We start from the raw sequence: 24,291 nt of genomic DNA, 5'->3' as shown, positions 1-24,291 counted from the left end.
CCTCCGCTCTGCAGCCTCAGGAGTGCCCACCTGATCAGGCGGTGAGGTCTCTCTCCCATGGGGTTTGGGAGCAGAGACTCACATTTTCCTTATTGCTTTACATTTAGATTTGCATAAGAGTGACTACTAATAAGCATAGGACAGAGTAAATACTAGAGTGTCTTGAAATCTTCTCTATCAATGCCATTAATCTAAAAGTTCTTCAATGTATCCTCTGGTAGATTTCTAGAACAAGAGCAGAAAGCTATATTATTTGCCAAAATAAAACAAGAATGATTTCTAGGCCCCTTACTAATATTCTTCCCTTTTGGATCGTATGAGCTGAACTGAGTTTTCCCAGTAGAAAACATCCTTTGCACTGTCTTCCATGCTCCTACTAGGATGGCCCATTAAGACACACTTAAAGTGTCCATTCACTTTTCTAATCCAAAGTCCCCAAATTTTCAATACGCCTCCCCCAAAATATGGTCAGGCCTATCATAGAATTATCTTGATCCTGGTACCAACTTGTCTTAGCCCAGGTTCTGTTGATGTGAAGAGGTATCATAATAATTTCTAATCTTAAAAGAGAGCATTTAAGTGGATTTTACTTACAAGTTCAGAGGTTCAATCCATTATCATCATAGTGGGGAAGCATGACAACATGTAAGCAAACATGGAGCTGGAGAATAACTTAGTTCTACGCCCGGAGTTCAGGCAACAGGAACAGAGAGATCCATGAGGCCTGGAAAGCTCAAAGCCTACTCCTAGAGACACACATCCTCCAATAGGCCACAACTACTAGTCCTTTCAAATAGTGCCACTTTCTGATCAGGCAATCAAATCTATGAGCCTACGGAGGCCATTAACCTTCAAATCATCATAACTGTTTCTTTGACAAATCCAACCATGTGGTTTATAGGCCTGTGTATTGTGGTAGAAATATACCAAAATTTGGGGCTTTTCATTGGAGAAATCATAGAATGCTGTATGTATAATTTAATGGGACTTCTAGTGTGAGCATAGATGAAAGCAATGCTGAAAGAAATGAGATTTCAGAATAAAGTAAGGACTCTATTATCAACTATGCTAGAGGCCATTTATGTGACATATTGGCAAAGAAGAAGGCTGCCCTCTCTCAAGAATTTCTTGACACTGTATTAAAAAGGAATGGATTGATTTCTTTGGAAAAGTTTCCAAAATTGCGTTTTTAGTACTAATTAATTTTGAGTCTGCAATGGAAAACCACAACATGTGGCACAGAGAGGTTAAGTAGTTGGTAGGGCAAAACAGCACTGGAAAGACTGCAGTCAAGACAAGAATTGAAAAAGTAGTGTTAAATGACTAGCATTGTAAAGAGGAGTCTCTGACACTGCAATAGCACAATAAGATTAACTACGGGTAAAACCCCACCACCTAGTGCCCCAACTTGTGGAAGGAGAAACCTTAGGGTTATTCTGCCCCAGTTTCCTTGTACAGAAGGTGGTGCAACTGGCCAAAGGAGGAAAGGTAACAAAAGAGCTTAACAGTATTTTCCAGTTCACACTGGTTTAAGTAAAAGAATATATGAACTATCAAGGTAAGTCAATGAGTGGCTGAATGGGAAATGTGCCCAACAGGCTCATCGTTTGAATACCCCAATTGGTGGTATTATTTGTAAGTTGTGAACCCTCCTGGAGGAAACTGATTAGTGGGGGTTAGGCTTTGCTTTATGTTCTGCTTTCTGCTCATGCAATGTGATGCCTGCTGACTGCCATGGCTTCCCTGTCATCAAAGTCTATATTTACTCTGAAACTGTAAAAATACCATAAAGTCCTTTTTCCCCCTAACTTGCCTTTTGTGTTGGTAAAATATCATAACAGAAAGACAAAAACACCCAAACAAAGAACAAATGACCAAAAAATAATCACCTCTCTTTCGAAATAATGATTTATTTCTATTCATGTCACATCATATATCTGACTTTCATGTTTACTGAACAGTGCTTCAAGTTTTTTCTTCATGAAAGTCAAGCAGAATGAGCACTGTATAGTTCTGTCCGTGGAATGTCTGAAGTATTGCACAGCTATGAAGTCCCAAGTGTATATTTGAATCAGAAACCATCGCACCTCTGACAGTGTTCCATGTGTCGTGTTTGATGTACACTACACCTATAAAGGAATCCTAGGGGCATGGATAAATGATTAAAGGGTCCTAAAACTTTATGGTCCTTGAAGTCATTCAAAAAGCAGAAAACCCTCAAATGGAAGAGCTTCACTTCATTTTCTCAGTTCCCATGTACTGATAAGGAAAAAGAAAGAAAATACAAATACAGTTATTGGAAAATAAAACCTTTAATTTCATTAGCTAAAAGTTTGATTAGTGATGTTTTGAACAAGACAGTGGGAAAACTTAACAACAGTAGTTAAATGATGTCACTCTTAAGAAACATTGTGTGGAATTTTTACTTTTGGTGCTGCTGAGCATTGGACTTGGGGCCTGACATGCATGACACAAGTGCTTCTCCACTAGCTATACACACAGTCCTACACATTTTGGGGTTAAATTTTCCATCCTAATGGTGTTTCTCACTTTAATTTTAAAAGTAGGAAAAATTATTATTTCCTACATGAAACCTGTTATTATCCAATATACACGTTTACTATGTCTTCTGCAGTTATTTGACAAAGTGTATTTCATAAAAAATGCAGTATCCAAATTTTGTGGCAGCTTTTGTACCTCATGATCAGATGGTAGATCATTTCTTTCCAACCTAATTGCTTCTGCCCCACAGAATGCCCCTATCATACACAATAAACTTGATAACTTTACATTGTAATTTTACAATATCCTGTCCCTTTCAGATGATAAATGATCTGGTTATATCTTTTTAACTTGCCACAAACTAGAGTTACCAGAGAAGAGGGACACTTAAGAAATCACATCCATCAGTCTGGTCTGAAAATTTCTGTCAAGCGTTTTCTTTATTAATGATTGACATAAGAGGCCTAGATAGCTTTAGGCAGTGCCATCCCTTGGTAGGTGGTCCTGGGTTGTACAAAAAAGCTAAGCCACGAAAGGCAAGCCAGCAGGTATTATTTCTCCATTGTCTTCCTTATTCCCTGCTTCCAGGTTCCTACTCAAACTCTTACCCTGGCTTCTGTTGATCAACTATAACACATAAGATGAAATAAACCCTTTTCTCCCCACATTAGCTTTAGTCATGAAATTTAATACAAAAACTAAACACAAATTAGAAAAATAACTTAGTCAGTACTTAATTCAAAACGTGGAATGGAGTCATTCTCAGAACCAGACATGATTCTTTCCTACTAATGTGACTATTCTGTTTTTTCCAGAGGCTGCAATAAAATGCCCTGAGGCAGGTATTGCATCACCAGAAAGTTGCAGATAACAATCATAAATGGCAAAGCAGATTTTGCAAGGACCATAAATAAATGAGTATATGAATACTGAAGGCAAATATCAAATGCCTTCCACCTTTCAAATATATTGTGTTTTGGCAAGTTTTTAGCTAATTGTTCAGTAACTAGCAATTATTCTGTGGAACGTAACATGAGAGACTAGCCATGAAAACAAGAGGCTGAGTAATTCCTTCCATTCACCCTTTACTGTAATAGTCATTAAATAGCATTCTCAGTAAGTGCAAGCTAGATGAGTTCATCAACAATGTGCATTTTGATGTTTATAGAGGGAATCATATCCTGAAGCATCTTCTCTACATGTTTGAAATGTCTTCTTAATACGATATGTGTCTATAAGAGTTTGATTTATTTTTAATTCTTTTAAAGATTTTATTTAATGTATATGAATACACTGTTGCTGTCTTCAGACACACTAGAAGAAGGCATCGGATCCCCATTACAGATGGTTGTGAGCCACCATGTGGTTGCTGGGATTTGAAGTCAGGACCTCTGGAAGAGCAGCCAGTGCTCTTAACCGCTGAGCCATCTCTCCAGTCCCTTATTTTTAATTTTAAATCACATTTTTCCTATATATCCCGGGCAGACAGTGGTCCTACAACACCTTAGAAAGTGTGTGGTTGTACATGCATACCAGGACATCCAATGACATATTTGAACTTATGATGGGTACTTATCATTAACACAATACCAATATTTTCTTAGGGTTGGATTCCTGGATGTTGTGCAAGAAGTGAATCATGCCTGAAGACCTTGCTATATTGACATAACTTTCTGTTCAACATGAAGTCTTTGATGACTTGCAAGGTTGGAACTTCGACTAAAGACTTTGCCACATTCACTACATGTGTAAGGTTTTTCTCCAGAATGGATTGCCTGATGGGTAGTCAAGCTTGAACGCACACTAAAGGCTTTACCACACTTACTACACTTGTAAGGTTTTTCTCCAGTATGAGTTCTCCGGTGACTTGCTAGGTGTGAATTTTGAGTGAAGACCTTACCACATTCATTACACTTAAAAGGTTTTTCTCCAGTATGGATTGCCTGATGGGTGGTCAGACTTGAATACACACTGAAGGCTTTGCCACACTCATTACATTTGTAAGGCTTCTCTCCTGTATGGGTTCTGTGATGATTTGCAAGATGTGAATTTTGTGTAAACACTTTGCCACATTCCAGACATTTATAGGGTTTTTGCCCAGTATGGATTACCTGATGGGTATTTAGGTTGGAATGTGAATTAAAGGCTTTCCCACACTCGTTGCACCTGTAAGGTTTCTCTCCAGTGTGAATTCTCTGATGGATTGAAAGGCTTGAAGTTTGACTGAAGACCTTGCCACATTCAGCACATTTGTAAGGTTTTTCTCCAGTGTGGATTACTTGATGGGAAGTCAGGCTAGAACGCACACTAAAAGCTTTGCCACATTCACTGCATTTGTAAGGCTTCTCTCCAGTATGAACCCTCCAATGTCTTGCAAGATTTGAAGTTTGATTGAAGTGTTTGCCACATTCTTCACACTTGTAAGGCTTCTCCCCACTGTGAATTCCACGATGATTTGCAAGATGTGAATTTTGAGTGAAGACCTTGCCACATTCTTCACACTTGTAGGGTTTTTCTCCTGTATGGATTGCCAGATGGGTAGTGAGGCTGGAATACACACTAAAGGCTTTCCCACACTCGTTACACTTGTAAGGTTTCTCTCCTGTATGTGTTCTCCAGTGATTTGCAAGATGTGAATTCTGAGTAAAGACCTTGCCACACTCTGAACATTTGTAGGGTTTTTCTCCAGTATGGATTGCCTGATGGGTATTTAGGTTTGAATGTGAACTGAATACTTTCCCACACTCATTGCACCTATAAGGTTTCTCTCCAGTGTGAGTCCTTCGATGGATCGTGAGGCTTGAGGTTTGACTGAAGACCTTGCCACACTCATTACATTTATAAGGTTTATCTCCAGTATGGATTACCAGATGGTGAGTTAGGTTTGAACGAACACTAAAGGCTTTGCCACAATCATTACATTTGTATGGCTTCTCACCAGTATGAATTCTTCGGTGACTTTTAAGGTGTGAATTCTGACTGAAGACCTTACCACATTCATTACATTTGTAAGGTTTCGCTCCAGAATGATGCCTCTCGTGTACCAAAAGGTAAGAACGTCGAAAAAAAGCCTTACCACACTCAACACATTTGTAAAGTTTCTCTCCAGTATGAATTTGCCGATGATATGCTAGAGAAGAAGTATAACGGAAGACCTTGTCACATTCATTACATTGATAAGGTTTTTCCTTAATGGCTGCTTTCTGTCCTTTCATAAGTAGTGAAGAATAAACATCATATTCATGAACAAAGGGTGCTTTGTCACCACTAAGAAAAATTCTGTCAGAGGACAAAATTGAAGAGCCGTTGCTGATGGACTTAGCTTCCATACAATCAATATTTTCTGCAAATGAAAATGGATATGAAGTGAAACTTAATAGAAGCGAATTTTCCTAAGGTTTATTCCTGTCTCCTTTCCACTATCTTGATCTCTTCTACAAGTGGTTTTATAATTCTTTTCATGCTCTTTCCACTGGTACTCAAAATTCTGAATGTTCTGATGGATTTCTCTGAAGGAAAACTCATCAATGTTATTGAATTTATATCTTTCTGATACCATTGTCTGGAATATTTCTCCTGAATCTCCACTCCCTTTTGGTAGGAAATCTTTAATTTTATTTTTAGGAGAGTTAACTAGAAGATATAACACTTTTCTGATTAAGTACAGACAAGACATTCTACAATGAAAATATTTATAGCAAAAATAAAATTTACTGAGTTTGTTTGTCAACTTTTAGAAACATAAAGGCCAATTTTATTATCATTAAACATTGATTTTTGTATTTAAGTACAGATAATTGTATGTAATTTTAATAACTAGGAGTGAGGACTCATTTCAAATAACTTATGACCAAATATTCATAGTGAGTAAATTTACATAAATCAATATATGTTATTGTCTATGGCTGTATCACAAGTAAATAAAAAATAATATTAACAGTATATTCTGTATAAATGCATATAAAATACCATAATATATATAATAATAAAATTTAACTATAGTTTCTTTATATAATCTGTTAAGTACGTAGCAATTTTGAAATACAAAACAATAGCAAAAAATAAGAAAAATTCACAAAAACAGGACCAGCAAAAACAATACAAGAACCTCTTGAAAACCTACCTAGACTGGCTCATGAAAGGCATTTTTCAACATGAATAAGTAGTGCAAGTCTGTTACAGTGCACAGCACACACAGAAAACAAGCACTTGTAGGTCCTACGAACTATTACAAAAACAATCTAGAATTCCATAATAAAGCAACCAGGCAAATAATTAATACATATGTCCATGAACTGCTAAATGTAGGAGCTAGAGAGATGACTGAGGCGCTAAGAACATGTACCACTCTTGCAGAGCAGCTGAATTCTGCTCCCAGCGCCCACACCAGACAACTCACGATCATATAAACACCAAGTCCAGGGATCCAAAACTTTTATCTGGTGAGGACATCTGCCCTCATATGTATACACACACACGTAAAAACATAATTAAAAAATTAGATTGAAAACAAAATTCTGTATGTTGTAAAATGATATACACTTTCTTATTATGGAAAAAAAGCAGGATTTTCTATATGGAAATAACAGAAAATGATAGAAATATAGCTTTCAGCCATTCCACTACGGTGTTTGCATATGAAATGAAGTCACTATTATGAGGATATGCGTGCATAACTATAATTTTGATCGTAAGGTTCAAATAATGTGATGGTCTGTGGTGGCACATGCCTTTAATCCTCTCAATTAGAGGCAGCACCAGGTGGATCTCTCAATTTGAGAACAGCCTGGCCTACAGAATGAGTTCCAGGGCAGCTGTAGTTGCAGTAACAAAATCCTGTCATGAAAAGTGAACAAACTGACCAAAGAACAAAAAACCCCAAACAAACAGAAAAAGGGAAAAAAAATAAGAAAAGTATGCATGCACTGATGTGTTATGGTATTATTCAGTCACAAAAAAAAACATGGGATTCTGTCATTCATCAGAAAAACTGACAAAATTATATGGCATTGTGCTAAGCAAATAAGTCAAACAGAAAGGAAAATATAGCATATTTTCTCTTACATGTGGAAAATTTTTGAAAAAGTTTGAACAAAGAATGATAAAGTAGAAGAAGGTCTATCAGGGAAGGGGAAGGAGAATAAAAAAAAAAAAAAAATTGGAGGTTGAGCATGATCAAGGACCAAAAGTACACATGTATGAGATGTCTGCTGTATCTCACTAATTTAAAGAAGTAGTATGATAATGAATATTAGAAAGTCATTATATATTTGTGTGTGTGTGTATATATATATATATATCAAAATGATAAGACTGAAACATGGTATTTCAGGGGTGTGTGTGTGTGTGTGTGTGTGTGTGTGTGTGTGTGTTTGTGTGTAGCAAAGTGATAACAAGATGGAAACATGATCATACTAACCATTTAAAAATACACTTATTGCGCCTATTGTTTTGTTAAAACTCTGGTCTCACTGACACTAACTGATTAATATTCTCTACTCCTGGTGCTTACCTTTCTGTTCGCTGTTTCTAGGTGAATTGAGTGAAATTTTATATATAAGTGAAAACTCATGAGAGATATGCATATGGCATTGACCTATATGTATGTTAGCAGATAAATGGATAAGGAAAATATGGAGATATACCCAGTGAAGACTATGATCCTAAAAGAATGAATTTCTGTTATCCACAGCAAAATGGACAAAACTGGAGTGGGTATCCAAGAAAACCCAATGTGACAATTACCTGCTGGTTTATTCTGTTTATAAAAGCTCTTCCAGGCTGATAAACATCATAACTAAGAGAATGTTCTTTTGCAGGACAAGTAAAATTCACACACACACACACACACACACACACACACACACACACAGACAGAGAGACAGAGACAGAGAGAGACAGAGAGACAGGGAGAGACAGAGACAGAGAGAGGGAGGGAGGAAAGAGACAGAGAGAGAAAGACAAAAAGATAAGAGAGAGACGGGGGGGGGGAGAGAAACTGCTGGTGATAAACACATGGTCTATTACATAATTTGACTACTTGTGACTTATGTCACAAGAATATAAACATCCCACACAAAACATCATCTTGAGGCTTTAGAATCTACACTCAAAAGCTCAGCTGCTTGATTACACGATACCTCTTATTTTTTCTGACATCTCTGTGAAAAGGTGTCATTATTGAATCTTAATCTATATTCCAACAAACACTTAATAAGAGTCTCCTTTCCCTCACATCCAGACCAAGGTGCAGCTTTTCCAAAGCAGCATATTTTTAACAAGTGAAGGCGATATCTCATTAGGGTGAAAATTGGCATTTCTGCAATAAGAGTACTTCTGTATGTCACTGCTGTTCAATAAATGTCTATTAAGTTGGCCATGGCAATGTACACCTCTAATCCATGCATTGAGGAAGCTTAGTGGCCTGTGCAGTGCTCAAAAAAATAAATAAATAAAAGAAATTAAAATACCCACATTTCTAATGGGCAGTGGAAGATGGCCGAATATTAGCTCAGCTAATGCCCTGGGCTTAATCATAACCCCATTGCACACAAACACATAAGTCCATCCTCCTTTTTTAGTGTGCTGTTTTCACACTAGCTTGTTTCAGGTTTCATGATTCAGTTATTCACTCCCTGTCGGATATATGATATGCACATTATTTCTCCAAACTCAGAGGGAAATACCTGAAGCTAAGTAAGAAAAGACTACTCATTTAGCTCACAGCACTAAAGTTCTCTGACACTCATGGGAAGTTTTAGGATAAAGAAAATAAGTGTGGATGAGGTGTTGGACTGGCACAGATGAACCAGAAAAGATGCTAGTATTGTATCATCCAGCAACTCAGCTTGAGTATAGATCTAGAAGACTGATGTGTCCATGGAATGTCTGTACTATTCTCATTGTTCTTCCTAGTAGTTAATTACATAATTAACCTTGGTGTACACCACCAATTGACTCTATGTATTATATTAGTTTCATTTGTTCTTCCGAAAAAGAGTTCTTATTACAACAGTGTCTATCAGTCTAAAGAATATTTTATTGAGCAAAACAAACCAAGTAAACAACAATTAGGTATTCTTTGCTTGTTAGCCTAATTATTTTATTTAAAATTTTTATTTCTTTTGGGATAGGTTCTCACTACACAGCCCTGATTTGTCTGGAACTTAAAATGTGAATCAGGCTTGTCTCAAACTTATGAATACCTAGCTGCCTCAACTTTTCAAGTCTTTAGATTATGGCATGCACCACCATGCCTGGTTTAGCCTGATTATTTCATAAACAATCTCTCTTACTAACACAGTATTCAGTACTACTCCTTTTCAGAGTGGCATATCCCAGCTACCTATTTTCAACTAGACTCACCTCTTCAAAGTTCTATTTGAAGCAAGAATGGAAGCTCATATATAATCTCCTCACTTGTCAGGCTGCGGCAAGAGGACTAAGATTTTCATGCCAGCCTGGTCTGCACAGCACAATCTTGCAACCCATTCTCCTGCCCTGCAGAAAGTTCTAGAACATATCACATTGCCACAGAGAATCAAATATTTCATCATGAAGTTTTCAGTATACACACAAGGTGTATCTGTATTATAGCACCTTTGTCAAAACTTATTTACTGTACAGAAACTGGATATAGTAGCTTATGCATCTAATCTTAGCACTTGGAAGAATGAGGCAGAAGGCTTACTCAGATTTTATGGTCACCCTGGGTTACACAGTGAGTTTCAGAATAGCATGAACAAAAGAGTGAGACACTACCTCAAATATACAAACGAGATTAAAACCAGACAAAACTGCCTGGCACCACATGAGTATGAAGAGCTAAATTTTTGTTCCTGTAGCGAATAGTAGCTTGTAGATACTTGTTTCTCACTGAGACCTTGCACTTGGCCATTACACAATAGGGCAGCCTTTACTCTGTGCTCTGACAGCTTACCTGCATTCATAGCTATGGCATATTCCTGTACATTTGATTTTCTGGTTATTATTGCCTCACTCTCCACGGTCCAGGGTCCTTTGTTTTGTTCCAACTTAGACACAGCATTCAGACTTTGAAGTGTCATTCCTGTTTACAAAGACAGTAACATCAGGAACTGAGGATGTTATAGAAATTCCATACTGTGCTAAAGTGAGGACAGAACATGTTACATATAAATCTAGAAAAATACTTCACAAACTTATCATGAATGCCTCCCTCTGGGAACTTAATGGACAGAAACTAGTTATCTACAAAGAAGTACTGACTCAAAAGCTCAGGGAAAGAAAGCAAGGAATTAGATACTTTAAACACATGCCTAGGTGCCAAGAGTCATGCATGGTGGCAAATGCTTATAATTCCAGTGTGAGGCAAGCAGACTGTAAGTTCAAGGCTACTAGACTATACAACTCAAAATAAAAAAAAATAAATTAAAAGGCCAAAAAATCTATCATAAGGGCCTGGAGCACAGCCCAGTGGTAGAACGCTTGCTTGTATGAAAGTCTTAAGTTTTATTCCCAATGAAGGAAGGGAGGGAAGAAAGAAGGAAAAGGAGAAAGGTAGAATAGTTACATGGATCCCCAAAGGCACAGAAGGAAAATGGAAAGTTACAAAGAAAGCCATCCTTACCCAGGGAGACCAGGTTGCTGTAGTTCTCCAACATGACATCCCTGTGCAAAGCCCTCTGTGCATGGTCTAGGCAGTCCCATTCCTCTTGAGAGAACTCTATGGCCACATCACTGAATGTCAACTGTCCCTAAAAGGGAACAAACACATTTTACCATGTGGACATTTAAGAGCTTTACACAGAGGTGACACAAGTGAAAAATCAAAAGGATGAACTAATTTAAAGAAAATAAACCACCTCCATGCTGTAACCTAATAAAAACATGTCTTTATTTAGTTCTCAGATGTGTAATTCACCTGGCATCTCTGGATTGTTAAGAATGATTATGTTGAGCACTGAAATGAGGTCCAGAGGGTTCTGAGTTTCAGAAAGGTTGCTAGAAACCAAGGTGACCAAGACAAGAATAGGTCTGAACTTCAGGCTTTCTCCCCATCCTCTAGGAAGGGTAGAGGAGCTGAAGTCTCAAGTGAACAGCAATGACCAGTGGTGTTAAGTAATCATGTGTGTGTAATGGAACTCCATGTATCCTCAAAGAACAGAGTTTTTTCCTCACATTCTGCTATGGTCAAAAGTGCTAAAGAGGGGCTTACTCAAACAGGGTGTGAAAGCCACAGTCCATCTCCTGCACCTCACCTTTTGTGTCTTCTTTGTCTAACCATTTATCTATAGCCTTTGAAATGTCCTTCATATAAATGGGGATAGGTATTCTGAGCTGCCCTAGAAAATGAAACATAAAACTGAAGAGAGGCAGAGCAGTCTATGGAACTGAGGTTTCTAGCTGTTTAGTGTCAGAATGCAACAGAATTAGCTGACACTGGGCGGGGGTACACTGGAGAATTACTTTCCTGAGGTGTGGGGAAAACCTCGTATGTGTGCTATCCTAAGTCTTCGGTTGGGTGAGAGGGTACAGGGAGAAATAGACATTTTTTTTTCCTCCTATGTTCCCAGATTAAGAAGCATCAGAGCAATATAGCTTCTCTCTAAGGTTATTTTGTTTTTCTTTGAGATATTACGATATGTCACAGACCATTTCTCTTGTTTGTGAATAATATGAATAGCAAACAAATGGAAGCCAAGACTTGGTGTGCCCCTTTCATTTACCTTCTGTTCTTATACATTAACTCTATTCACCGAAGCATTTTCCTAGGCCCTTTTGCCCACCCCTAGTAACTATCCCATAAAAGGAAAAAAGAAAAACCGATAGTTTCATCTCACTTGTACTGGTTGACACACCCTGTTCAGTTTCTAGCTGAGCTATTGCATGAACAGTGTCTTCACAGATAAAGTCGTGAGGCTTTAAGAAACAAAACAAAACAAAACAGGTGAGTGACCTGCCCACCAGATTAAATGTCTTACTCTTTAGACTTGGTCCCTAAAGGCATATTCTACCAATTCTGCTCTCCTACCATATTTCCCACCTTATAGCTCCCTGCTGCCAATTCCAGCATACTTCCACAATTCCATACAATCCCACCATGCAGGTTCATGCCACGTCAGAAAAACAGGTAAGGGACTTGGTTGCCAGGTAAAGTGTCTTACTCTCTAGACTTGGCTCAAAAAACCTATTTCAATGCCTGCCTGTTATAGGTTATTTCATCACACTGTGAACTCCCAAGACTGTGCTGTTTATTGAGAAAAAAAAATTTTTCTTGTTGTAAGGTGGTTCTGCCTTAGCAAAAACCTTTAATCCCTCTGGCTACAGTACAAACACATCTTTAGAACACACTTTTAATCCAAAATGATGAAGGTAACATTAGTTTTTAGAAGGAATCACCCAGGTTTTGAAAGTGGTGTCTAATTGAGTGACAGAGAAAGTGACAAAACAGAAAGATTTGACAGAATAGGATAATCCCAACTCTCATAAAAATGAGAGAGAAAAGAGAGTAGTTGACTTAAGAGAGAGCAATGCAGGAGGGGAACAGGCGTTTTACCAAGATAGAACAAGCTAGACAAAAGTTAAAACAAGAAAAGACAGAAAATCAGGAGACAGAAGATTAAAACACGTTGATGAAGTTTTTATGAGGCCAAGTAGAATAAACCAGGAGAAGCAGACAGAAGCTACATGGAATCAGTCAGCTTGGAGGAGTTTGACTGAGAACAGCCAGAGATCAGAAAGAAGTAGGAAGGGCTGAACTTATTCAACAGTAATTGTGAGAGGATAAAAATAATCTATGTCTGTGTTAGATTGTACAGATGGTAGGAGCTTCCAGGACTAGTCTAGCATAGCAGACAGGGGAAGTAAGTCTCAGAGTTGACAATTACAGCAGGTGAATAAAAGTTACTATTGCACCTCCCCCTTTCCACTTCACCACCTTCTCTCCTGAACCTAAGGCCAAGCTAGTCATTAAAAATCGAGTCACTAACGTAGTCAGAGACTCCTTAGTTGAAGAAAGGTCAAGCTGGTCAGCCAGAAATCCAGGCTGTAAGGAACAGAAGACTAAACAGGAACAGAAACCAAGGAATGCCACATCTAACAAATACAACCTCAAAAATAGTCATTTAGACCTATAACCAAAACCAGATGTGTAAACAACTGCTTAAAAACAAAATCAATAATAGTCAGGGTGATATGGCATCACTAGAGCTCAACTATCCTATAAAGCAAGACTGAAAATATTTTAATGCAGCTGAATCACAAGAAATCAACCTTAAAACTAACATTACTGAGATAACAGATGTCCTTAAACAAGAAATCTCTGAAAGAAATTGAGGAAAAGACAAAAAAATTAGAGGAAATCAATAAACTCCTTAAAGAATAGCAAGGAAACAAAGAAACAAGCAGGTGAAGTAAACTCGTCAAGACCTGAAAATTGAAGTAGAAGCAATAAAGAAAACAAAATGGAGGGAATTATGGAAATGTGTTGTACAAACATTCACTCTTGTTTCAGGGTTTCTACCCTGTCTTTGACCATTTAGTTCCCAGATAAAAGATATACACAACCTTTATATTTATAATCTGCCTTAGTCAGCACAAGAGCTGTGCAGATATCCATATTCTATGCTATTATGTCTATTTTCCACCCGACCCACCCAACAATCCCATTATATAGTTTGCCAGGCCAATGCACATGGCCATTGTTTTAAGATTCTTATCCCAAGGTGGCTTTGCCTCTCTTCACTTTTTTTTTTAATTTTCACTTTGTGGTTCTCCTCCAACCCTAAATCTAAGATCCCTAAATCCCACCCATGTCTCTTCTGGCAAGCTATTGGCTGTCAGCAAATTTATTCACCAATCAAGAATAACTTAGGGGACAAGGTCACATAGCATCATTTGGGTCTATGTATAGTGTCTGGGAACAACTAGAATTTAGCATAGCAAAAGACCAAACCTCAACAGAAATGCTTGAAAAGCTAGGTAAGCAAACAGATACAAACATCACCAATAGACAACTGGAAATGGAAGAAAGACTCTCAGGGGTTGAGAAGAGGGCAGAATAAATAGATTCACTGGTCAAAGAAAATGTTAAATCTACCAAATTTGTGATATAAAACATGCAGGAAATCTGGGACACTATGAAAAAAATAACCTAAAAATAATAGGAATAAACAAAGGAGAAGAATCCCAGATCAAAAGCCAGAAAATATATTTATCAAAATAATAGAAGAAATTTTTCAAAACCTCAAAAAGGTCATACCTGTAAGCATAGGCATGGAGTTTACAGAACACCAAATAGATTGGATCAGACTAAAAAAATCCCTGTGCCACAAAATAATCAAGACACTAAACATACAGAACAAAGAAAGCATATTAAATGCTTCATGGGAAAAGATTAAGTAAAATATAAAGGTGGATCTTTTAGAATTATACTCAACTTCTTAGTGGAGACTCTGAAAGCCAGAAGGGCCAGGGTAAATGTCTTGCACACTCTAAGAGACCACAGATTACAGCCCAGACTACTGTGCCCAGCAAACTCTCAATCACTATAGCTGGAAAAAAACAAGATATTCCATGACAAAGCCAAATTGAAATAAGATCTATCCACAAATCCAGCCCTAAAGGATTAGAAAGAAAACTCCCACACAGAAAGATAACTACACCCATAAAAACACACACAACAAATAATCTCATACCAGGAAAACCTAAAGAAGGGAAACACAAACGCTCTAAATTTCAAGCCCAAATTAATCAAAAGAGATGGAGAAAGACATTTCAAACCCATCAAAAGAAAATGTAGCAAAATGACATTTCTTCACATTTATGCCCCGGAAACTAGGGCAACTGAATTTGTAAAAGAAACCTCACTAAATCATAAATCACACATTGAACCTCAGATATTAATAGTGGAGACTTCAGTATCTGACTCACCAAAGGAAAGGTAATCTATACAAAAATTAAACGAGACATTATAGAGCTAGTAAGCATTATGGATCTAATGGACCTTATATATAACCATAGAAAATTTCACCCAAATTCAAAAGAGTATAGCTTCTCAGCAACTCACAGAATATTCTAAAAAACTGGCTACATACTGGGTCACAAAGCAATTCTGAAATAATAAAGTAAAGTGAAAATAACCCCTTATATCTTCCTCGACTACCATGGATTAAAACTGCATTTCAACGACAACAGAAACAACAGAAAGCCTACAAACTCATGGACACTGAACAACTCCCTACTGAACGAATTCAGTGTCAAGGCAGAAATAAAGATATTAAAGACTTTCTAGAATTCAGTGAAAATGAACGGACAACGTACCATACCGAATCCTTTGTTACAGAAAGAAGTGGTGCTAAGAGGAAAGTTCACAGCACTATATGCCTCCATTAAGAAAGTAGAAAGAACACATACTAGTGACTCATCAGGACACTTAGATACTCTAAAATAAAAAGGAGTACATGGCAGGAAATAATCAAATGCAGGATGGAAATCAATAAAATAGAACCAAAGAGAAAAATGCAAAGAATAAATAAACAGTTGGATCTTTGAGAAAATTAACAAGATTGACAAACCCTGATCCAAATACAGAGATAATATTCACATTCACCAAATCAGAAATGAAAAGATGGACGTAACAATACTAAGGAAATGCAAAGAATAATTAGATCAACGTGCAAAAACCTGTGCTCCACAAAATTGGAAAATCGAAAAGCAATGGACTATTTTCTCAATAGATACTACATTTAAAACTTAAATTAAGCTCAGGCAAACCATTTAAATAGAGGTATAACCAGTAAGCACATAGAAGCAGTCCTTAAAAGTCTCTCAAGCAAGAAAAGCACAGGGCCAGAGAGTTTGACCAGATGTTACACCAATATTCCTCAAATTATTCCACAAAATAGAAGCAGAAGGAACATTATCAAATTCATGCTATAAGGCCATGGTCAACTTGATACACAAACCAAAAAAGTATTCAACAAAGTAAAAGAATTAAAAACCAACGTCCCTCATACACACTGATGCAAAACTACACAATAAAATACTCATAAACCAAGTTCTAGAAAACATAAAAAACATCGACCATGATAAGTAGACATCATCCCACCTGTGCATGATGGTTCAACATAGAAAATCTGGCAATGCCATCCACCATACAAAGAAAGAAAGAAAACAAGCAAACAGACAAACAAACAACAAGCAACAACAAGAACAACAAAAACGCATGAAGATCTTATTAGATGGTGAAAAGAAAACCTTTGACAAAATCCAACACCCCTTCATAACAAAAGACTTGGAGAGATCAGGGATACAAGAGATATAACTGAACATAATAGAGGCAATATACAGAACGTCTATAGCCAACTTCAAAATAAATAGAGAGAAAGTCGGAGCAATTCCACTAAAATCAGGAACACAAGGCTGTCCTCTATCTCTATATCAATTCTGTATAGTACTTAAAGTTCTCTCTGAAGCAATAAGACAACTAAAGGCGATAAAGTATATACAAAAATGGAAGAGAAGTTACAGTATTGTTACTTGCAAAAGATATGACTAGCATACATAAGCTACTCCCAAAATTTACCAGAGAACTCTTACAGCAGAAATTCCTTCAACAAAGTGGTTCCACAGATTAACTCAAAAAATTAGTAATAATTAATAGCCCTCCTACATACAAATGAAAAACTGAGAAATATATTTTTAAAAGGTTCAAAATAACTACAAATAATATAAAATATCTTGGAGTAAGTCTAACTAAGCAAGTAAAAGACTAATATAATAAAAACCGGTTCTTTGGAGAAGAAAATAGAAAAAGATATCAGAAGATGGAAGGATCTGCCATGTTATAGATCTGTAGTTAAAACATAGTTAAAATGTACATCCTACCAAAGGAAATCTATAGATTCAATGCTGTTTCTATCAAAACTCCACCACAATCGTTTACAGACCTTGAAAGAACAATACTCAACTTCATAGAGAAAAACAAAGGGCCTAGGATAGGTAAAGCAATACTGAGCAATAAAAGAACTTCTGGAGGAATCACCATCCCTGATCTCAAGCTGTATTATAGAACTGTAGTAATAAAAACTACATAGCATTGGTATATAAACAGGTTGATGAATAGAATTAATATGAAGACCAAATGTAAATCCACACTTATATATGGACACCTGAATTTTGATAAAGAAGTCAGAAATACACAATGGAAAAAAGAAAGCATCTTCAGCAAATAGTGCTGATCTAAATGATGTTGGTATATAGAGGAATGCAAATAGACTCGTACATAGCACTCTGCCCAAAACTCAAATCCATGTGGAACAAAGACCTCCACATAAAAGCATATTCACTGAACCTGATAGAAGAGAAAATGAAGAATAGTCTTGCACACATTGGCACAGGAGACAAATACCTGAACAGAATACAAATAGTGCAGGCACTCAGATCAACAATTAATAAACGAAACTGAAAAGTTTTTGTAACGCAACAGACACTGTCAATAGGACAACATGGCCCACAGAATTGGAAAAGAACATCTGACCAAGGACTAATATCTAATATATAAAGAACTCAAGAAACTAGACATCAACAAACCAAATAATCCAAGTGAAAGATGGGGTACACATCTAATTAGGATTCTCAACAGAGGAATATAAAAATGGCCAAGAAACGCTTAAAGAAATATTCAACATCAGAGAAATGGATGTCAAAACTACTTTCAGATTCCACCTTACAACTTTCAGAATAAGTAAGAGAGAAAACACTAGTGACAACTCATGCTGGAGTCAGTATGGAACAAGCAGGAAATTTCTACACTGCTGGTGGGAGTACAAACTTGTACAACCACATTGCAAGTCAATAAGGCAGTTTCTCAGAAAACTGGAAACTGACATACCTTCAGACGCAGCTATACCACTCCTGAGCATACACCCCAAAGACACTCCATCCTATCAAAGGACACCTTATCACTTATGTTCACAGCAGCTTTATTCATAATGGATAGAAAACGGAAAACAATCAGCCATTCCTCAACCAAAGAATTAATAATAAAAATGAAGTACATTTACACAATGGAGTATTACGCAGCTGTTAAAAGCAAAGACATCATGAAATCTGCAGGTAACTGGATGGAACTAGAAGAAAATCATTGCGAGTAAGGTATCCTAGACTTAAGAAAGACAAACACGATATATACTCTGTTATGAGGATATCAGCTATAAAGTAAAAGAAAATTATGTTACAGTCCATAGACCCAGAGAGGCTAGGTAAAAATGATTGCTCAAAATGTGAGGCATGTATCTCCTGGGAACAAGGAATAGAATAGATTTCACAGGTAAACTAGGCCACTTGGGTTTTAGAACAGGAGAGATCAGATAGGGTGGGAGGGAGAAACAACTGGAACTGGGGGTAACTGGGGGAAAGGTGGTAACCTAGTATAATGTAAACTCGATGGAGCCTACTAGAGTAACCCTAGCATAGAGCCAGTAATGGGAACAAGGGGCCTGGACTGACAATCTTCTGTAACCAGCAAGGCCTCAAGTGGAGGATTTGAGACCCATAAGATGTGATATGGTTATAACACAGAACCAGGTAAACACAGGAGTGAATAACAACAGTGTATTTTATCATCACTCTCAAGAAACATGCACTCCCACAAAGGCACTGTGCTTTTCTTTTGAAAATATATAATAGCACCTAATTAAAGACTTTTCAAGGATGCTGAAAGTGGGCTAATGATATACATCAATCGTTAAGAGCACCTGTTCTTCTTGCCAAAGACTAGGGTTTGTTCCCAGCCCTCACACTGGATTGAAAACTTCCAGTTCTACGGGATCTAATGTGCCCACTTCTATTTGCTGTAGGCATGCACGGGGTGCAGGCATACAGACAGACTCATATGTACACCTAAACAAATCCTTAGAAGATCAAAAAAAAAAAGCCTGAAAAGGGATTTTAAATTGTACTGAAGTACTGTCTACTAGACAGAAGAACAGTGGTCTCTTAAAATGGAATCTCCCTCAGGGATTCACAGATTTAATAATATGAGGACCATAAGAAATCCAAACACTTTTGATTTTAGCAGTGAAATCTGAGATGGTGTGTCAACACAGGAACCAGGGCAGAGGGTAGAAATAGCACAGCAAGTCTAGTGGTGTAATGTGAGCACCTACTTATCAGAATCCATGTTCTACCACAAGATGGGTTCATAGTGATGAAAAGCCTCACTCCATGAAGACTGTGGAAAAGCAATGCATATCCATTTACAGAATGTTCCCATAGACTGTGAAGAGATGGGGATAGTAACTCACAGACCTGTTGAAATCGAGGCAACAGTTTTTACTATGAAGACAAGGACAGACTGGACTACAGAGGGGTCCATGTAATAGAGTTAAAGGCTGACACAAAGGAAATGAGTAAGCTAGCCTTTTTTCCTTAAAGGAAAACATGCAAAATAAAATATCATAAAAATAAATAAAATAAAAAAGAATTGTATGATTGCTTGACAGAACTGCAGCGATGGTTTACGGCTGTGAGAGACTGAAAGACTAGGCAATGAAGGGAATGCTGAGTCTCGCTGCCTAAGAGTCAGGACTGCTTCCAGATTCACGGTGGAAGAGTCATGTCAGGATACACACTCATACTTTTATTTCTGAATACTCAATAGTAATGGAATAGAGGAAAATGTTATTATATATTTTTAATTACAAGGACATGCTCTCTGATGACTGAAAAATATAACTGCTTTTGCCCTAACTGCCAGCTTCACAAGAGACCCAGCAGGGTCTACAGGATGAGTTGTTTACAGAAGCCCCTGCTGCTGGGCACTCAGGCTAATTCCTATTGACCACCCAGGAAGTAAAGTGCTTGCCTGGAAATCATGAGCACTAGTGTTTTCATCCCTAGTGTTATGTAAATGCTGAGTGTATCTGGAAACTCAGTGCTATATGGATGGAGACAGAGAGATCCACGGAGCTTAACCACTTAATGAACTCCAGCATCCATGAGAGATACTGTATAAACATAAAAGTGGTAAGACACTGAAGAAGATGGTTGGTTTGACCTCTGACCTCCAAACACACGTGTACACGTGAGTACACACTCACATGAACATACACACAGAGATGAAAGCCTTGTGTGCATCATCATATGAGCACTCCGGAAGATGGTCCGAATTAAACAGGAAGATAATCTCTCTAAAAACAAGGACAAAAGAAAACCTAACCAACCGAACAAGCCCAATACTCTGGCAAACACAAACATAGCATAACTGCCTCCTGAGAAGCGTCATCCAGCAGTGGATGGAAACAGAGGCAGAGATCCACAACCAGATATCTGATGGAGTCTTGGGGAGTCTTGGGGAAGAATGAGAGATAGAATGAGTGTGCTGGAGAACCCAAGAACATTAGAAGAAGACCTACAAGAACATCTAACCTGGGCCTGTGGGGACTCACAGAGTCTGAACCACCAACCAAAGAGCATACAGGGACTGGACCTAGACCTTTTATACATTTGTAGCAGATGTAGAGCTTGGTCCTCTTCATTTGGGTCCTCTAACAACTGGAGCCATGGTTGTCTCTGACCGCTGCCTGCCATGGGATCCCCTTCCCATAGCTGGACTGCCTGGCCGTGCTTCAGTGGGAGAGGAGGTGCTTAGTCCTGCTGGCACTTGATGTCCCAGGCCTGGGTTCTACTCAAGGGATGGGGTTGGGGGGAATCCCCTTCTCTGAGAAGGGGAGATGGTAATGGGGGAAGGGAGTTGTAAGGGTAGAACTGGGAGGGTGGGGGGTGGAATCAGGATATAATGTGATTTAATAAATAAAAAAGAGAAACAAATACACAAAAGACCTACCCAAAACTATAATATCTTGATGATGAAATACAACGCCCTCTATCCCTCATTCCATTTGCTAATTGTTGAGATGTTCTCTGGAAATACTGACCATTAACTTTACTACTGGTGTTGTAGTGTACTGGGTTAGGCAGAATACGATTTCCCATGAAGGTCTCCTTTCCCTCCACAACTCAAAATCGATCTGTGCACATTAACATATTACTTCCATGTGTAGCTTCTTTAACCTATATCTAGAGTGCTAAAAGTTCACTCAGATGTGATACTAGACAAACCTTCCTGCCCAACAGCATAAAGGCTGCTCCTAGGACACACGCAAGGAAAGCATCTCTCGTATGACAGGATCATTGCCTGATGAAATTTAATGGATAACGAAAAATATGAGTATGAGCAAGTGAAGAAGTCTAGTGTATACCCAGTGGTCAGCAGCTTCCATGCCTAACTCTTCAGAGAGCAGAGAAACAATGGGAAAGGGAGCACACTCACTGTACCTGAGCGACAGCCATTTCTGGATCTTTTTATTTCCTCTTTCTTCTCCTCCTCCCAGGTTCTTCCTTGTACAACATGAGGGTTTAGAAGTCAGTCCTGAATACCAAAAGCATATAATTAATACAATTAAGTATATCACATGCGTTCACAGAGATTATAATAAAGACTCTTATTGTGGAAATAAATAAGTAAATAATAAAGCATGGGCATGGTAGCATACACATATAATCATGTCACTCAAAGCAGAGGATTGTTAACCAAAGGCCTAGAAAACATAATGATTTTCAGGCCATAAGGAACTAATAGACCCTTCTCTCAAAATGGTAAAACTATAATATTCAGGATAAATACAATCACTTAGCATCCCCTTTTGAGATGAGAACCTACTATATAGCCTGGATAGGCCTGGAATGCATGATCCTCCTGCCTCAGTCTCCTGTGAGCTGGGATTGCATGGGAACCAGCCCAGCAAGATACCTACTTCTTGTGTTTAGAGCCACAGCCACTGGAAGGATTTCATTCACCATGTAGAAATATGGGCATCTGTAGACCGCTATACCGAGGGGCCATAGCAACAAGAAACTACAGCAGAAGGGACAATAGGAGACTTGACACTTTCCTACAGAACTTGATTCCTTCTCTGAAAGATCAGAAATACAAGGTCACCACTACACATACTCAGAATGCACATATGCATATAAACTAACACATGTAATCATACAGACAAAATAAATATAAGCAGAATATTCAGCTAACACTTTAGAAGAGGACTGCTTCCCTACTTGACAAGTTAAAACTTACAGGAGAGTCTTCTGAGATGGTCACCTCTTTCCTCTGTCTTGTTTCTCGTAATGGGTAAACCTAACCAAACCATTTCCCTGTGAATCTAGAGCTGGGCAAGTACATTAACAGCACTCGTGATAGTAGGTTATATTCAGGTCACAGGACTTGAAAGTAAAAGGGGAGAATTGTCTGAAAATGTGGCATTCGATATTATCTTCAGGAAGTGAGCAAGATATGAGTTAAAGCTCATAACACGAAATTGGTGCCTGACAGAGAGCTAGCTCCTCCACACCACACCCCTTTCAAAGAAGGGTGACATTGTCTAAAAATGTCACATCAGTTCTAATTGTATAAGGACTATAAAGGGTCAGTAAACTTCTAACCGCAACAGTATTTACACATTGAGAAAGTGTCTTAGTGATTTATTCCAGGCTAGGTTAAACTCCATTTTCTAACCCCAGCTTTCTTTCCACATTCTGGCCTTACTGATCTGTGCCGCCATGCCTAACACTGTACCAGTTAATGCCAATCAGATTCAAGTTTTGCAACTCTCTTCCATACTACTAAAACTTAAACAAAAGTTAAAGTTTTTTTTTTTCACCAACAGAATCAAGCTCGGTAATAACAACCTTATTATTCCATCAACATCTCCCTTATCCAGCCTGCCCCTCCCTCATTCTTCACTATCTCATTTACCCTTTCTGAAGGGACTTTGCCAGCTCCAGCATGGTGACCATGACTCTGGTAGGCCTTGCCCTTTCCTCTCTCGGCCTTGTTAAAAACTCTTAGATTACATTCCTAAAGCTACCCCCAAGGTCTACTCCCTTATTTGGCCAATCCCTCCTCCTGGGGCTGACTATGAAGGCCCATTTATCAAATCATTAAAGTCTGGTAACCAAAAGGCACCTTTGACTCACCAAATTAATATGCCAAATTAAAATTAAACACCTTGTCCTAACACAGGGATTCTCATTTTACCTCTATAAACCGCCATTTGCCTATAGGTCACATGTGTCTCCTCTTTATCTAGAAGCAGTCCTTTGTCCCACTCCTGGACAAATACTACTTGCCCCCCTTCTGCCCTCTTCTTTGTTCCCTTTCCCTTCTTCCTCTATCTCCTGTCTTTGACCTCTATCCCTCTAGGGCAAATAAACCTTTTTACTGAGAACTTGGTCTTGGAAGGTCTGACCAGATACATCCCCTTTCGCTTCCATCTCCTGCTTTTTTTTCCCTCATACAGCCCGCAACACTCTGGCAGCTTAGCTGTTCTCTCCCTCTCCTCTCCACTTCCCTGCTTTCTTCTCCCTTCCACCCGGCGCCTCGGCACGCTGTTCCTCTGCCACTCTGTTACCTGCAGCCCTCTCTAGCTCTCCTAGTCCCGAATCCCCCGCACTGCCCACACAAGCGCTAGTCGTGTATCCTCCCCCCACCGCAGAAGCTTCTACATCCGTGTCCCTGCTTCTTCCAGGCTGCATCCTCTCTGGACACCCCTCGCCTGGCTCCGCTGCCATCTCTCGCCCACGTTCCTACTTTCTCAGTCTCGCAGCTCTCCGCGTCCCCGAGTGGAGCTTTGCACGCAAGATAGGGATTCCAGGGCAGAGGTCTGGGTTCTGAGTACCAGCAACCGGCCTAAAAGATCTGGGAAAACTCACCTAGCTACGCGATCTATGCAGAGGAAAACCGCTTCC

At 38.5% G+C, this 24,291-nt stretch overlaps 1 protein-coding gene across 6 annotated transcripts; it reads right to left on the bottom strand.

Moving 5' to 3' along the window:
* Window positions 1–1,892: 1,892 nt before the first annotated feature.
* Zfp160 (zinc finger protein 160) lies at window positions 1,893–24,291 on the bottom strand. Of its 6 annotated transcripts, XM_087605677.1 has the most exons (7): window positions 24,134–24,291; window positions 22,302–22,460; window positions 21,823–21,916; window positions 11,111–11,237; window positions 10,442–10,570; window positions 4,614–5,845; window positions 1,893–2,259 (listed from the first exon to the last, which is right to left on the bottom strand). In XM_087605677.1, exons 3-7 carry the CDS (start codon window positions 21,835–21,837, stop codon window positions 2,233–2,235), a joined length of 1,530 nt encoding a protein of 509 aa, XP_087461803.1. In that variant the 5' UTR covers window positions 21,838–21,916; window positions 22,302–22,460; window positions 24,134–24,291; the 3' UTR covers window positions 1,893–2,232. The 6 variants fall into 6 exon arrangements, with proteins under 6 accessions (XP_087461803.1, XP_087461809.1, XP_087461798.1 ...); XM_087605683.1 differs by lacking the exon at window positions 22,302–22,460; XM_087605672.1 differs by lacking the exon at window positions 22,302–22,460 and having other exon boundaries at window positions 24,256–24,291.

This window comes from Rattus norvegicus, chromosome 1 (assembly GCF_021556685.1).
Source record: "Rattus norvegicus strain SHRSP/BbbUtx chromosome 1, alternate assembly SHRSP_T2T, whole genome shotgun sequence".
In the NCBI taxonomy this organism is placed as follows: domain Eukaryota; kingdom Metazoa; phylum Chordata; class Mammalia; order Rodentia; family Muridae; genus Rattus; species Rattus norvegicus.
This window is presented reverse-complemented; position numbering and strand designations above follow the sequence as displayed.

What these genes read in the sequence shown, in the direction of transcription:
- Zfp160 (XM_087605668.1), bottom strand. An exon ending in CAGCAACCTGGTCTCCCTGG is followed by an intron (nt 10,571 to 11,110) that starts GTAAGGATGGCT and finishes CTTTGTAAACAG; the next exon opens with GAATGACACTTCAAAGTCTG. An exon ending in TGCCATAGCTATGAATGCAG is followed by an intron (nt 5,846 to 10,441) that starts GTAAGCTGTCAG and finishes TTTCATTTGCAG; the next exon opens with AAAATATTGATTGTATGGAA.